The sequence below is a fragment of the Prosopis cineraria genome, unplaced genomic scaffold (assembly GCF_029017545.1).
Source record: "Prosopis cineraria cultivar Desert tree isolate PC_DT_omini unplaced genomic scaffold, ASM2901754v1 PC1, whole genome shotgun sequence".
NCBI classification, from domain to species: domain Eukaryota; kingdom Viridiplantae; phylum Streptophyta; class Magnoliopsida; order Fabales; family Fabaceae; genus Prosopis; species Prosopis cineraria.
In genome coordinates this window covers 28,491,656-28,505,986 of record NW_026555332.1, presented here as the reverse complement: position 1 = coordinate 28,505,986, position 14,331 = coordinate 28,491,656, and the positions used below count along the sequence as shown (strand labels likewise).

The 14,331-nt window shown below is 28.7% G+C and overlaps 1 protein-coding gene across 1 annotated transcript; it reads left to right on the top strand.

The window, feature by feature from the left end:
* The first annotated feature begins 6,197 nt into the window (after positions 1-6,197).
* Positions 6,198-10,576, top strand: LOC129286077 (malonyl-CoA:anthocyanidin 5-O-glucoside-6''-O-malonyltransferase-like). Its single transcript, XM_054922137.1, has 3 exons — positions 6,198-6,278; positions 9,088-9,585; positions 9,677-10,576. Exons 1-3 carry the CDS (start codon positions 6,198-6,200, stop codon positions 10,499-10,501), a joined length of 1,404 nt encoding a protein of 467 aa, XP_054778112.1. The 3' UTR covers positions 10,502-10,576.
* The last annotated feature ends 3,755 nt before the right edge of the window (positions 10,577-14,331 follow it).

Here is a 14,331-nt window from a genome sequence, read left to right as displayed (position 1 = left end):
TAGTCTAGAAGTGGTTTAGACACCTTGACCGGGTAGTTCTACTATGGATGGTGAGCTTGGGGACCATACATGTGGTTTGGTTCTGTGAAATAGCCTACTGGTTTGGTCGGGAGTATTGGAGGATCGGATGGTTAAGGATCGTACATGCAAATTTGTGGTGATCTTACATGATGTGATTATGTTACTTATTTTAATGCTTGTTTATAACTTGACATGTTAATCAATAATGTAGATTATCTTAGTTACTGAGATTTTTATCTCACCCCGTGGATTATCATTTGACAGGTTCTACCTCTGAGACTAGGCAGGGAAAGGAATTAGGCAAGGACTAGTAGATTTGCTACATCAAATAGTAATGTCCGATTTTGGTTTGAGTGGTGTACATAAACTTGTTATATAATATTATATGTTACCAACTAGGAATGCATATCATTTTGATTGGTTGCACTTTTTTCATACTATGTTGTTATGTATTTTAGCCTAATATTGTATATAAGGTGAATATGTGGTAATTTTTGTGGTGATGGGCTAAAATACTAATACAAGTACAAGGAATGTTTTATTTACGTGGTGACATTGTATTTATAGTGTATTATGTGGCAATAGAGGCCAAATAACATATATGATGTTGATTTGGTATTTTGGCCATATTGGGCAAAATAGCCATTGAGTGGCCAAATTTTGTGTTTGGCATGTTTTTGTGTGTTTGATTGGTGACTCAAGGTTATTTTGGTCTATTGTACTTGGTTCAAGCCTCACAATGGGTTAATGGTATAAGTTATGAGTTTTAGGTATTTGGATGGTTGAAAATTTCTTTGAAAAATGGACTTTTACATCCGAGTGTCTAAAATTCTCATATAGTGTCGGATCATAACGAAACTTATACTATTAGTTAGCTTATTAAATAAGCTTTGTATGGGCGCTTGAATCACTCTAATCGGACATCAGATGTGAAAATGTCGCGCGTTTGAAGTTTGTCTAGAAAAGTTATCATGACACCATTGCTATCATAGACAGGTGCGCCGCGGTGCATTTCGCGCAAACTGTGGTGCACGGTACAGTGAGAAAACATGACATTCTGTGCCATAAGCCGCGGCGCACGGACCAAAACACTCAAAAATGATATTTTTGGCCCTGTTTTGAAATGGTTTGCTTCCCAAAACTTTTCCATGCTTCCGAAGCCTATATAAATCATTAAGTTTGAATTCAAACTATCAATTTTCAACGGTTTTATATGGGATCCTAATTATTCCACAATTATTTTTAAAAGATTATTAATTTAAACCTTTATATGATAATGTGAGCTTAGGAGCAATCCTTGCTCATACTTATGATTGTTTGTTGTGATTGTATGGTAAATTTTGGTAATGTCAAGGTGGACATTGCACCTAACATGATCATGCTCACACATCTCATACCAAACTCATATACATATCCAATTCTCAGTACAATCATATAAAACTTTCACAAACTTCACTGTTTTGAAATCATTTTACATGCATAAAAATTATATTTCACAATATGTAATGTTATCAAATTATTCCGTTACCTCAATCCTTTGTCACACAAAAGGGTTACCATGGTTAAACATTAGCTCTAGACATTCTATATGCATGATAAAGCTTAAGCAACACTCAATCTTCCCAATTAAGTGACAACTATCAATTATCACTCTGGATAAACCTTGAATTCACTACGTTTCAATACCTATAATTCTTAAATTCCATATTTAACAACATCAACCCTTCTAAAACACTCTAGTAATCCTAATTAAAATTCAAATATACTAAAATCATCATCCAACGATCCACATTGTCCAACATCTCTCAAATTATGGTTAAGGTTTGTCTAAACCCTTAACAAAAAATCCAAGTCACCATAAAATCCATAAACTTAGGGTTGGAGACTTGATTTAACTTTTCAAGACATTAAATAAGTCAATGAGTTTGGTTTATACCTAAAGGAACCAAAATTATAGCCCTCATTACCCCAAAAGGTAGAAATTTTGCATAATTAGGGAGGAGAGGGATTAGGGAACTTATCCAATAATGATTCAAGCTATAAACGCCTCAAAATATTGTTGAAAATCATGTCCTAAGGCCAATTATTATACTATACACATTGTTATTTAATGAATTTTTCTTTTGTTATCATATCAATTGCATGTTTAATATGATAATTGTGTTTTTTGACAAACTATAGTGATTGTTTTAAATGTTCTTAGTCAATCATCTATAAGGGATCATAGATGAAATATGACTAGTATGACTTTAATTAATTATAGAGATACGAATCAAAGTTATAGGTACTTAAAAGAGTACAAGGTACTAGACCAACATGTTATGAGAAGTTGCATGGTACAAGTCATAAGCTTGTCTTATATGTAACTATATTACTAAGCCCTTTGACCTGAGACCACCATGAATTTCTACATGATGACCACTGAACTTTAACTTAGTCAAAAGTCACCTTTGATTATGTGATCATAAAGGCTATGATTGAGTTTAGTGATATTCATGTAGAGGAATATGAGTAGCCAAGATGAAATTTATCCTTCACATTAAGTAAGAGATATTACCGGGCCCCTCGATAAGTAAGACTGAGAAAATGTATGGCCATAATATAATGGAAAGGGTTTTTCTATTACTACTGTCAGTCTACTCAGAGATTAAGAAAGTAACGGTCAGGTAAAGGAGAATGACAATTTCATGTCTCGTACTTGATCGAAATATCGTGTGACAAAAGGGATGTGATATAGTTGCATGATAGGTTACATTGAATCATCGATCCCCATGTGAATTGGGTAGTTGCAATGTCTTGCCAGAGGCCACTTGTGACTTGTGGGCTAATAGCGCAATTAGCCTATTACCAAATTCATATGGGCCTACAGGGTCGAACACAAAAATAGCCCAAGTTAAGCTATAATATCTAAGTTCATTAAATTTGCAATATGTTTAGATTCAATGAATGTAATATAGGTGAATGAATTATATATATATATATATATATTTGAACATTTATTTGATAAGTATTTGTATATATATTTATATATATATAATATAATATGTATATGTGATATGTATTATATTATATTATATTATATTGTGTTATTTTTAAATTTAATTTTATATGATAGATTAAATTTAATAACTAATATGATATGATAGAATATCATGTCAGTTTTATAATTTAAATTTATAAGATAAATTTGAATTAGATATTGATATCATGGATTAAATTTATAAGATAAATTTAATTAAATTTTTGTGGGCTCTTCAGAGTAACGACACCTCAATTACTTGTACTAGGAGAAACCTGTAGTCTAGGAGTGGTTTAGAATGCCTTGGCTGGGTAGTTTTACCATAGAAGGTGAGCTTGTTGACCATACATGTGGTTTAGTTTCGTGAAATAGCTTACGATTCAGTCAAGAGTATTGGAGGATTGGATGATTTGCAATCATGCATTTTATTATGGTGAATTGTATATGGTGTGTTTGTTATGCATGTTTTAAAGCTTGTTTATAACTTAGCGTGTTAATTGATATTATAGATTATCTTAGTTACTGAGATTTTTATCTTATCCTATGGTTATTATTTTACAAGTTCTACCACTGAGTTTGAGCAGGGGGAAGGAATTGGGCAAGGATTAGTAGATTTGCTACATTACAAATAGTAATGCCTGATTCTGTTTGAGTAGTGTACATAAACTTAGTGATATGATATTATGAGTTGCCAATTAAGAATACATGCCATTTTGATTGGTTGCACTGGTATTATATTATGCTATTTTGTATTTCAGCCTAATCTTGTATATGATATGAATATATGGTGATTTTTATAGTGATGGGCTAAAATACTAATACAAGTGCAAGAAATGTTGTATACATGTGGTGATAATGTATATGTGATATATTATGTGGCAATAAAGGCTAAATGGTGTATGTGGTATGGATTTTGTGTTTTTGGACATATTGGGTGAAATTGGCATTAAGTGGTCAAATTTTATGTTTGGTATGTTTAAATGCTCAATCAGGTATATTTTGGTCCATTTGATTTGGTTTAAGCCTTAAATTGAGTTAATAGTATAAGTTTTGAGTTTTGGGTACTTAGATGCTTGAAAATCATTTTAAAAATTGAGTTTTGCATTCAAGTGTCTAAAATTAAAAAGCATAAAATTAATGTTATCAAGTTATAGTTTGTATTCGGTCACATGAAAAAAATTAATTCTATACTAGAAATCAAAAAGCATAAAATGGGAGCATGAGAAGCCATCGATTCGGAAAACTGAAAGAAAGAAGACGACGAATAGCGCGATCTTATCTAATTACTTCCCCGTGCTTTCCTTTTTTTTACCAATTAAAAGTCATGCGTCCGCTGGACACTAATTCGCCCGACGTGAGGTGTTGTCTCGTGCAGATCACTTGGCCAAAACACAACTTGGGGTCCATCCATGTATGGGGAGCGTGCAAATTGGGCTAATTTGCTATTTTGTGACTATGGTGGGGTCTATCGCGTCAAGGGGAAAAAAAAAACCTTATATTTTAATAAAAAGATAAAACTATCCTTAATGACCCTAATTGAAAACAATATTGAAAGACCCAAAATTAATATAAATAAAAATTTTAAAATGTGATTCTTAACTTGACCTTGAAACATGTCCATATTCTTCTATTCAAAATAATATTCATTAATTATTTTAAATTAAATACAGAAAATCTACACAAATAAAATAGAATTAAATGGCAAATGTGTAAAAATATCAAAAATATCATTTATATTTTAAAATTCAAAATTTAGATAGTTAAAATTTAAAATTTCAAGATTGTCTAATAAAATTAAATGATATCCAATTAAACTCAATTAGCTTTAAATAAATATTTAAAAATTTAAATTAAAAGGATAAAAATATAAAAAATTTCCATTTATCAGTTACATTTTTTTTTAAAATAAGGTTCAAATCGATAATTGGGGGAAACTTAAAGAATTGATTCCATAAAAATTAAACTTAGAGAATTAAATTAATAACTGAGGTAAACTTTAAAGATTAAAAAAATGTTATCCCTATATTATTTTCATTTTCATTTTATATTTTTCAAAATAAAATTTGTGAAAATTATAAATTTTTTTGATAAATTTGCTCACCACCAATCTATGAAGGTAGTTTAAATTTAATTTCAATGATCCCATTTTAATTTAAAATTTTTTATAATTTTTATAAACCAACGCTCTAAAATGTAAATTTATTAGCACTTTCTACAACATAAATTTTTTAAAAAAATTATAAATTAAAAGTTTTAAATCTAGACCCCCTAGAAAAAGTCCTTGACGAGCTTCTCGATCGGCTATTGCGCAACAAGTAACAGGTAATCTTGATGATGGAATGCATTGAACCAAGAAACACGCTTAGCTCTTAAAATGTTTTTATCTTGGCAAAATATCAACTGAGGAAGTTTATATCATTTAAGGATTAATAAATTTGTAAATTTCACCACAGTTCATTGATCCTTAATTGATATTACTTTTGTTTCAACAAAGACCGAAATGCCCTTAAATTTAAAATTTAAAATGTGTTGTTGTTATTCTTGAATAGATTTTTGTCAAAAGGTGAATAAATTATTGTTAATGTAAAACCAATATTTGTAAATCTAAGCCCTTTTCATCATTTTTTAAAATTACAAAATACAAAATGACTTGTTATTCTCAAATGAGTTCTTGTCTGAAAGCGAATGGATTATTATTAATGTAAAACCAACACTTATAAATTTAAGTCTATTTTGAACTTGTTAAAATGAAAATTAATTGTTGTTAATATCAAATATATTGTCAAATTTCTAATAACACTTTAGGGGCAGTTTAATCTTTTTCTTACAATAAAATTAATATCAACTACAGACCAATAGATTGCAATGAAATTTGCAAATCTACTAAAATTTAAATGATTTAAATTGCTTTTAAAGATCCTTGATTGAATTCTTTTCTTTTTTTTTTTCCATGAGATCCATGACCCTAACCACGAGATGATTGGCCAACAATTTCAAAACATTAAATCTTATAATAAAGTAAAATTGCAAGGTATCAAATTATTAATTTATTGAAGAATTGGTTGTCAAAGATAATTGAGATACTTAGTGCCCATGTGCTCTTTTCTATATCATAATCATATAAAATAGTATATCAATAAGATTTTTCCATTCCGCTATGGCTGTCTTTGCTCTGATGGTTGAAGAGACTTGTCAGAATGATGCTGCAACCAACGATCCAGATCCTCTCAAAAGCATCGTAGCTCAGCGTCCCAAATCTCAGCCCTTTAATAAATATTCAATATCTTATATTTTATCATACCATCTCATATAAAAATAATTTTATTTTAAAAATCAATTCTTTTATTAAAATAATTTTTTATTTCATTCTATATTTTCAAAATTTATTCTAAAAAATTACTCTATAGATTTTTACAAAAGAATTTATAGTCCAACTTATTCAAACTCGACTTAACTTATTTAATAAAAATATATTTAAAGAATCTATAGAATAAGTTAGACTTTAAATAGGTATTTATAGTCTTATTTATTCAAACTCTGAAATGATCTATTTATTAAAATTCTATTTAAAAAAATTTGCAAAGTAAGTTATACTTTAAGCAAGTATTTACAGTTTGACTTATTCAAACTCTGACATGATTTCTTTAATAAAAGTCTATTTTAAAAAATTTACAAAGTAACTCAGATTGTAAGTAGATAATTATAGTTTGGCTTATTCAAACTCTAGTTTGATTTATTTAAAAAAATTTAAAGAGAAAATTTTTTAGAATAAGTTGAAAGAATTAATTTTTAAAATAAAATTATTTTTATATCAAATGATGTAGCAAAATATGAAGGGTTGAGATTTGGGACGCTGCTTTTGAGAGGATCTAGATCCTGCAACCAACTGCACTCTAAATTTATAAAATATTTTAAGATAAAATCACATGTTAATAAAATTTATTAAATATATTTTACAATTTTATTTTTTTAAAATAAAAATATAAATTTTTAAAAATAATTTAATACTCTACTTATAAAAAAATATTAAAGAAAAAAAATATAATGAAAAGGTATATTATAAAAAAGTATCATTGATAAAATATTATTTTTATCAAAATATTTTATATTTTAAAATGATAAATATTCATAAAAATATTTTATAAATTGAGATGGGGGTAGTTAATTAATCATAAAAATAACAAGTACAAAAGATAACAATTACAATGAGGACGACAATTATGTGGATGTGTTACTTAATGAATGTCTCACATGATATAATAGAAATTGTTTGATTTAGGGTTTATTGTTAGATATTTTGTCATGCAATATTCAGAAAGTATTAAATTTTAAACATTTAGATAGAATAACATACATCATTAGTGTTCTGATATTAACTAATGGTCAAAGTGTTATGATGAATCCTAAACTTATTTTTAATATTATGTTGCCCTTTAACTTTTTAAAATTGTGTAATAGTTACGCCTACCATTAAAAATGTTTGTGTTAAACATTAGTTGACCAAAAATTATAAAAATGATATCAAAAATTACCTATTAGTTACATTTTTATAATTTTTTATATCTAATAATTATTAAAGTTAATTTTTGATATCAGTAAGTTAACATTACATCATTTTTAAAAGTTAAAAGAAATACATAAAAAATGAATTTAAAATTCTAGGTGCTCTTGACTTATATTTTAAGGAAAAATTACCCTTTAACCCATTTTAAGGAAAATAACATATTTTTTTATATAATGATAACAAATAATTAACTTAATCAATCTTTTTAATTTTAATAAATTAATTAACTATATCATATATTTAGAATTGAAGGGAGTGTTATGCTATTATAAAAATTGACTGAAAATTAATTTATTATCAAAAGCACTGGACAGACGGAAAGGAAGTGCAACTGCTGCCACCTATTTTAAAACTTTCTCATATTTATTTTGTAAACTTTCAAACCACGGGCTTGAATTAATCATATTTTTTGAGAAGTTATTTTTTTAAAATTTTTAAAAAGTAATATTTTTTAACCAAAAAAATGATAATACTAAAGAAAAGCATAATTTTTTATTTTTAAAAATAAAAAATAACAAAAAAATTTCACATATACAAATCACAATTAAATATTGTGAGATGTAATATTTATTATTTAGTTTTTAGGGATTTGTATAATATTTTATTTTTGATGAAATAATATTTGCCGTCAGTGTATATTATAATAAATGACTGATCTTGCGTTATTGACTCAAATGAAATTAAAAAAAATGATTATTTACTCTCCGTAAATTTGTGATTGATAAAGGAATTTGCAAACAGAAATTAGCCATTTCCTATTTCATTTTAACCAATAGTTCAATTAAAGTAATCATTTTTTATAATCGTCATTAGTTCAATTAAAGTAATCATTTTTTATAATCGTCATTGGTGATAAATACATCATTTCATAAAAAATTAAGATGTCAGACAAGTTTTTTGGACTAAATAACAATTACTCCATTTATTTAAAAATTTAAAGTATTTAAACTGAATCTTACTCCAATATATTAGTTAATTATCTCAAAATTAAGACAATATTTTTATATTTATCCTTATTTAATTAATAAAATATTTCACTTAAATATAAATATAAATTTATTTATTTATTAATGATACTTTTGAAAAAAATACATTAATTATGCTTTAAAAAAATAAAAATATTTTATATTTTTTAATATTTAACCCTATAAAACTTATCTTGTATTTTTTAATGGAGGGAGTATCATATTTTGCAATACTTAACTATCATTAGCATATTTTTGGAATATTTTTTATGATTTTTTTAATTAAAAATTATAAAAAAATAAAATATTTATTGTAATAAAAAACAAAAAAATTATAATCTTTTAAAAATTTAATATATTCACAGCAAATGAAAACAAATGGCATCTTGAGATGCGCCTCTTCGCACTTGCCAAACCAGAGGCTGTTTCTCAGTCTGCCTACGGATAATGTTCACGAAGCTTCACTCTACGTCCATGGCGTCTTCCAATCCCTCCCTGAAAATACATGAGCTCTGCAGAATATCTCCGCCACCATCTTCACCCAAGTCCTCTTTCTCTCTCTCCTTCTTCGACTTGCTTTGGCTCAGATCTCATCCTGTCAAGCGTCTCTTCTTCTTCTCTGTTCCTCACTTACAATCTTCTTCCTTCTTCGATTCCATCGTTCCCAAGCTCAAACGCTCCCTCTCTCTCTCTCTCTCCAACACTTTATTCCTCTCGCCGGAAATATTATTTGGCCTTCCGATTCCGACTCAGTCAAACCCGTCGTCCGATACGCTCCAGGAGATGCTGTCTCTCTCACCATAGCAGCTTCTGATTCTGATTTCAGCCATTTCTTGGATAACTCACCTCGCGACGCCTCCGAGTCTCGTGCTTTCGTGCCGAACTTAGATTCATCTGATTCATCTGCTTCGGTTCTTTCGCTGCAAATCACTCTGTTTCCCGACAGCGGATTTTGCATAGGCATCAGCGCTCACCGTGCCTGTTCGGATGGAAAATCTTCATCTATGTTCATCAAGGCCTGGGCTTATCTATGTCGAATAACATAACCTGATGCTGAGAGTGAATCTTCTTCTGGTTTGCTCCCTCCAAAACTTCAACCATTCTTAGACAGGGAAGTTATCCTCGATCCACGTGGACTTTGCCTCTGCATACATTAATGATCAGACTCAGAAGAACCGGCCAAGCTTGAAGATTTTATCCGAAGTGTTCCGGCCGAAAGTGGACGACTCGGATCGAGCCATATTCGAGCTTAGACGTGGAGTTTTGGAGAAGATAAAGGAAAGGGTATTACAGAAATGGGAGAATCATCACAAGGTGAAAGAAGAGATCCCAGAAGAATCATTAGCACTTTCAAAGCCTCAAACTTTATCAACCTTTGTGCTCACAACTGCTTATGTTTGGGTCTGCTTCGCCAAAGCCATGGAAAGAATAACTGAACAGAAGACAAAGAAAGTGTTATTGGGGTTCGTAGTTGATTGCAGGAACAGGTTAGAGCCTCCAATCCCTGAAAACTATTTTGGAAATTGCGTGATGTCTCAAGTGACAGAAACACTTCTCGAAAACCTTACCAATGAAGATGGGATAGTGATAGCAGCTAAGAAAGTACACGGAAAGACAATGAAAATGCAGAAAGAGAACGGCGTGCTTCATGGAGCAGAGACGTTGTTCTCAAAGTTTTCTTACGCGAGAAATGAAGAGAACCGAGCTATATGCATAGGAGTAGCCGGGTCGACGCGGTTTGGGGTTTATGGAGCGGACTTTGGATGGGGAAGGCCTGAGAAGGTGGAGATAACGTCGGTGGACAGAAATGTAACAATGGCGATGGCAGAGTGTAAAGATGGTAATGGAGGGGTGGAAGTTGGACTCGTTCTGAAGAAGAATGTGATGGAACAATTTGCTTCGCTGTTTCGATCGGAGATGGAGTCTTTTTGATATTCAACTACAGAAAGAGGCAGATGAAACTATCTTTGTTTGAATAATTCATAAATAATAATTTCGCTTCTAAAATGTTGCAATTTTTTGTTTTCTTGGGTTGATTCTTCTTCTCGATCTGTACGCGTGTTGTGGTTTGATTCACCAAATTTTTTTTTTTTGAATGCATGACCACAGAAAATTTGTGCTATTATCAAAATACATGATATTTTTGCATCTAGGGGGCGACCCATCAAAAATCATTAAGTCAAGATTATCATTAGATGCTTGGTGAATAAGTAAATCTGCACATCAATTTACTTTCCTAAACACATGTTCAAAGTAATTGTCTAATTTTTTATAGTAAAATCCCTAATCTTTTTGATATAATTATACTGAGAATGATTTTGTGAGAATTTGTGTTGAATCAAGGACAAAGATCAAAGAGATCCCAATAGATGTTAATTTTGATTAGTTTAGTATTCCAACAAACCTTGAAAGCCGTGTTAGTGTGATGATAATCAAAATATTTGAAAAATTTTTTAATTTAATTTTCATGGCAGTCATGAATCAAGCCTCCATGAGTCACAACCTTATTGATATTAACTGATCTATCAACACTGAATCTAGTCTAGCATATGAACAGATTTCACTCTATGAATTTAAGATATTTTAGGCAATGGATTTCGTTCAGTGATGAGCATCATGCTCAGCACCAATACCCTATCATTGCAGAGTTAATTTTTTTTCTTTTTTTTAATCACAAAGTTATTATTATAATAAAAAATAAATTTTATAAAATTATTATTTTAATATGAAATAAATATATAAATTTAACTTGTGAAAGTTTGATTTGAACAGTTTAAATATAAATTTTGACTTGAATAGTTTAAAAACTATGAAAAAATTAGAACTGTAATTGAATTTTTTTTTCTTAATTTTATTGATTTTGCTCGTGTCCATCTATTAGAGGTAATATTATTCAAAGTACATCGAGTGTATACACCTTTTCCAATAAAGATTTAAATATTGATATGTCATGATGTGAATAATTAGTTCATTTTGTTTGATCCAACCTCATTCTAAATTATTAAGTCAAAATTTATATATAAACTATTAACATAAAATTTTAATAGGGTTAAATTAATTTATTAAATATTAAAATAATAATTTTATAATATTTATTTATTATTATAATAATAACTTTGTGATTTAAAAAAAGGAAAAATTACCTTTGAAATTGAGGGAATTAGCAAGATCAGATCCGGATGGTTTAAATTTATAGTTTTTATTTTATTTTTCCATTAAAACTAATTTTTTTAAAATTTAAAAAAATATGTTTTATCACCAATAAGAGAAATTTAGGTTTATTTTGAAAAATATAAATTTAATGTTAAAATTTATAATTTTTATAAATTAACTACATATATTTACTTTAAATGGTTCATATTTAAAATTTTTAACTTAATAACTTTTTAAAGAATATTTTTTGAAAACTACTCCATATAAGTTTACAAACAAAGCTGAGGACGAGGTTGATAACAGGATCACTATTTAAGGCTCTTTGAAATTTAGGAGCCTTTTTTTTTTGTATAAACCATCCGATATCCTGGGGTATCTTGAGTTCATTACTCATTCCAGACTAATCTGAACCTTCTGTGAGGAGACCTTATGGTGGTAGCGAGATACTAATGAAATGATCTTTTTAGGGTCGCATTAATTATTGCATCTGTCACTCATCAGGGTTCGAACCTTCACCTTGAAGAATGTTAGTAGTAGCCCTTGCCAACTTTATCGAGCACTCATTGGTACTTTGGGACCTTTGGGTTCTCTTTTATTTCATTGAGTGAAAATACCCCTACAAGTCCCATTAATTTACACTGATTTTTTAACCAGACTCCTATTGTTTTAATTGAGCCTTTATACTTTAAAATGTTAGGTCCATTAGTCCCTTCTCTCATTCTCTCTCTGCCCCTCTTTCCATTTCCCTTAACAAAGTCTAACACACAATAAGAAAATAGAACCTTTGTTGTTGTTGTTTTTTTTTTTTTTTGGTTTGGTCACTCCATAAAAATTGGATCTTATGAGAGGAAAATGATGAGGTTGTCCACTAACAAAAATGAATGTAGAGCTCAGTGAAAACCCAAAAGTGACAGAGATTTGAGTTACAGAGACATATCAGGAGGGAGTGGGCAGGACCACCGAATTTATGCAAAAGAGGAAGGCTGATTGTTGTATGCAATAGTTTCAGAGTTGTTTGATGGAATGGTGTCGTTATTGACAATGATAAATCACACAACATTATTGTTCATAACATGTAACAAGAAGAATCTCTCATGGTCTTCACAAATAGTGCAAAATTCCTTGTATTTATTTGAGTCCCTCAACTATATTATTGAGTTAATATATTATATTAAGTATGAGTAGAGATATATGTTACCCATATCAGCAATTTTCAAACCATGTTAGAAGGGAAGGATTAACGGACTTAACATTTTAAAATATATAAGGACCCAATTAAAACAATTAAGGGCCCATTTGTTTAATATTAAAAAATAAATAATTTTTAGGTAGTTTAGAGATTTTATAAAAAGATATTTATTTTATAAAGATTTTATAAAAAATAGTAATTATTTTATGTTTCATTACGATAATAAAAAATAATTATTAGTTAGTTATTTTTAAATTTTATGATATCTTCCTTATTTTTTTTATAAAAATAATTTATTATTATATTATTTTAAAATTTTATAATATCATTGCATATCTTGCCTTTTTAAAACACCCTCTCTCATTTATTGCATTAGATTATTTTCAAAAGTTACTCAAAGTATCTTCTTAAAATAATTAAAAATATGCTTTTTATGTTATTTTCAAAATTTTAAATAAATATAATAAAAACTCACAAAATAAATAAATAAATAAATAAATACTATATATATATATATATATAATATTAGGAGTCCTAAGCACACTTGTCGGCATATTATGAAGTCACATTAGCTCCTCTTTTTTCGCTTGTGTTGACACATGTGCATATGCTGAATATTTTCCCAATAATAATTATGATCATGAATTAATTTCCTCATTTGATAATCAACTCTAATTTAAGGAAATTATAATCATGGGATAAATTTGTGGGCATGTTAAATTCATGGATCCATTTGATTGCAACATAATTATGATCATGATTACTGAATCCATTTTGTGAGGATATTTTCTAATTGATTGTAATGTAAATATATGTCTTATGTAGAAAATATTTTATTAACAGTGCATGAGAAGATATTTTCTAAATGATTGCAATTGGCCAATCAGGATATTTTATTAATAGTACACAAAAGTCATTTGATTGCAACATAATTATGATCATGATTATTGAGTCCATTTTGTGAGGATATTTTTTAATTGATTGCAATGTAAATATATGGTCTTATGTAGAAAATATTTTATTAATAGTATATTTTATCAATATTGAGCCAACTCAATGTAAATAAATTAATTTTTCAAAATTTTATTATCTCTATTACTCCTGTCATTTTTATTAAATAAAAAATCGTGCAACGTATGAGATTAAATTTACTTTAACAAAAATACATTTCAATTATAATTTAAATGATTTTTTGAGAAAAATACAAACAAGCGAGTAATTTTTCTACAAAGGAATTTACTCATAGCCAATTAGAATTTTTGTACTAGGAAATGAAATTTTGAAAATTGTACCCAGAATTATCTGAAGGACTAATCATACTGATGTTATTCTGCCCCTCACTGTGCATTCTACTATCCCAATCACAAACTCCACGCCATGTTGATGTAAATACATCCTATCCCATAAAATATATGGTCTT

Bases quoted from the DNA above. Each gene is read 5' to 3' on its own strand.
- LOC129286077 (XM_054922137.1), top strand. From the start codon at position 6,198: ATGGCTGTCTTTGCTCTGATGGTTGAAGAGACTTGTCAGAATGATGCT. The intron at 6,279-9,087 runs GTAGCTCAGCGT...TGAGCTCTGCAG, and splicing joins CAGATCCTCTCAAAAGCATC to AATATCTCCGCCACCATCTT. The intron at 9,586-9,676 runs GCCTGGGCTTAT...AACCATTCTTAG, and splicing joins CTTCATCTATGTTCATCAAG to ACAGGGAAGTTATCCTCGAT.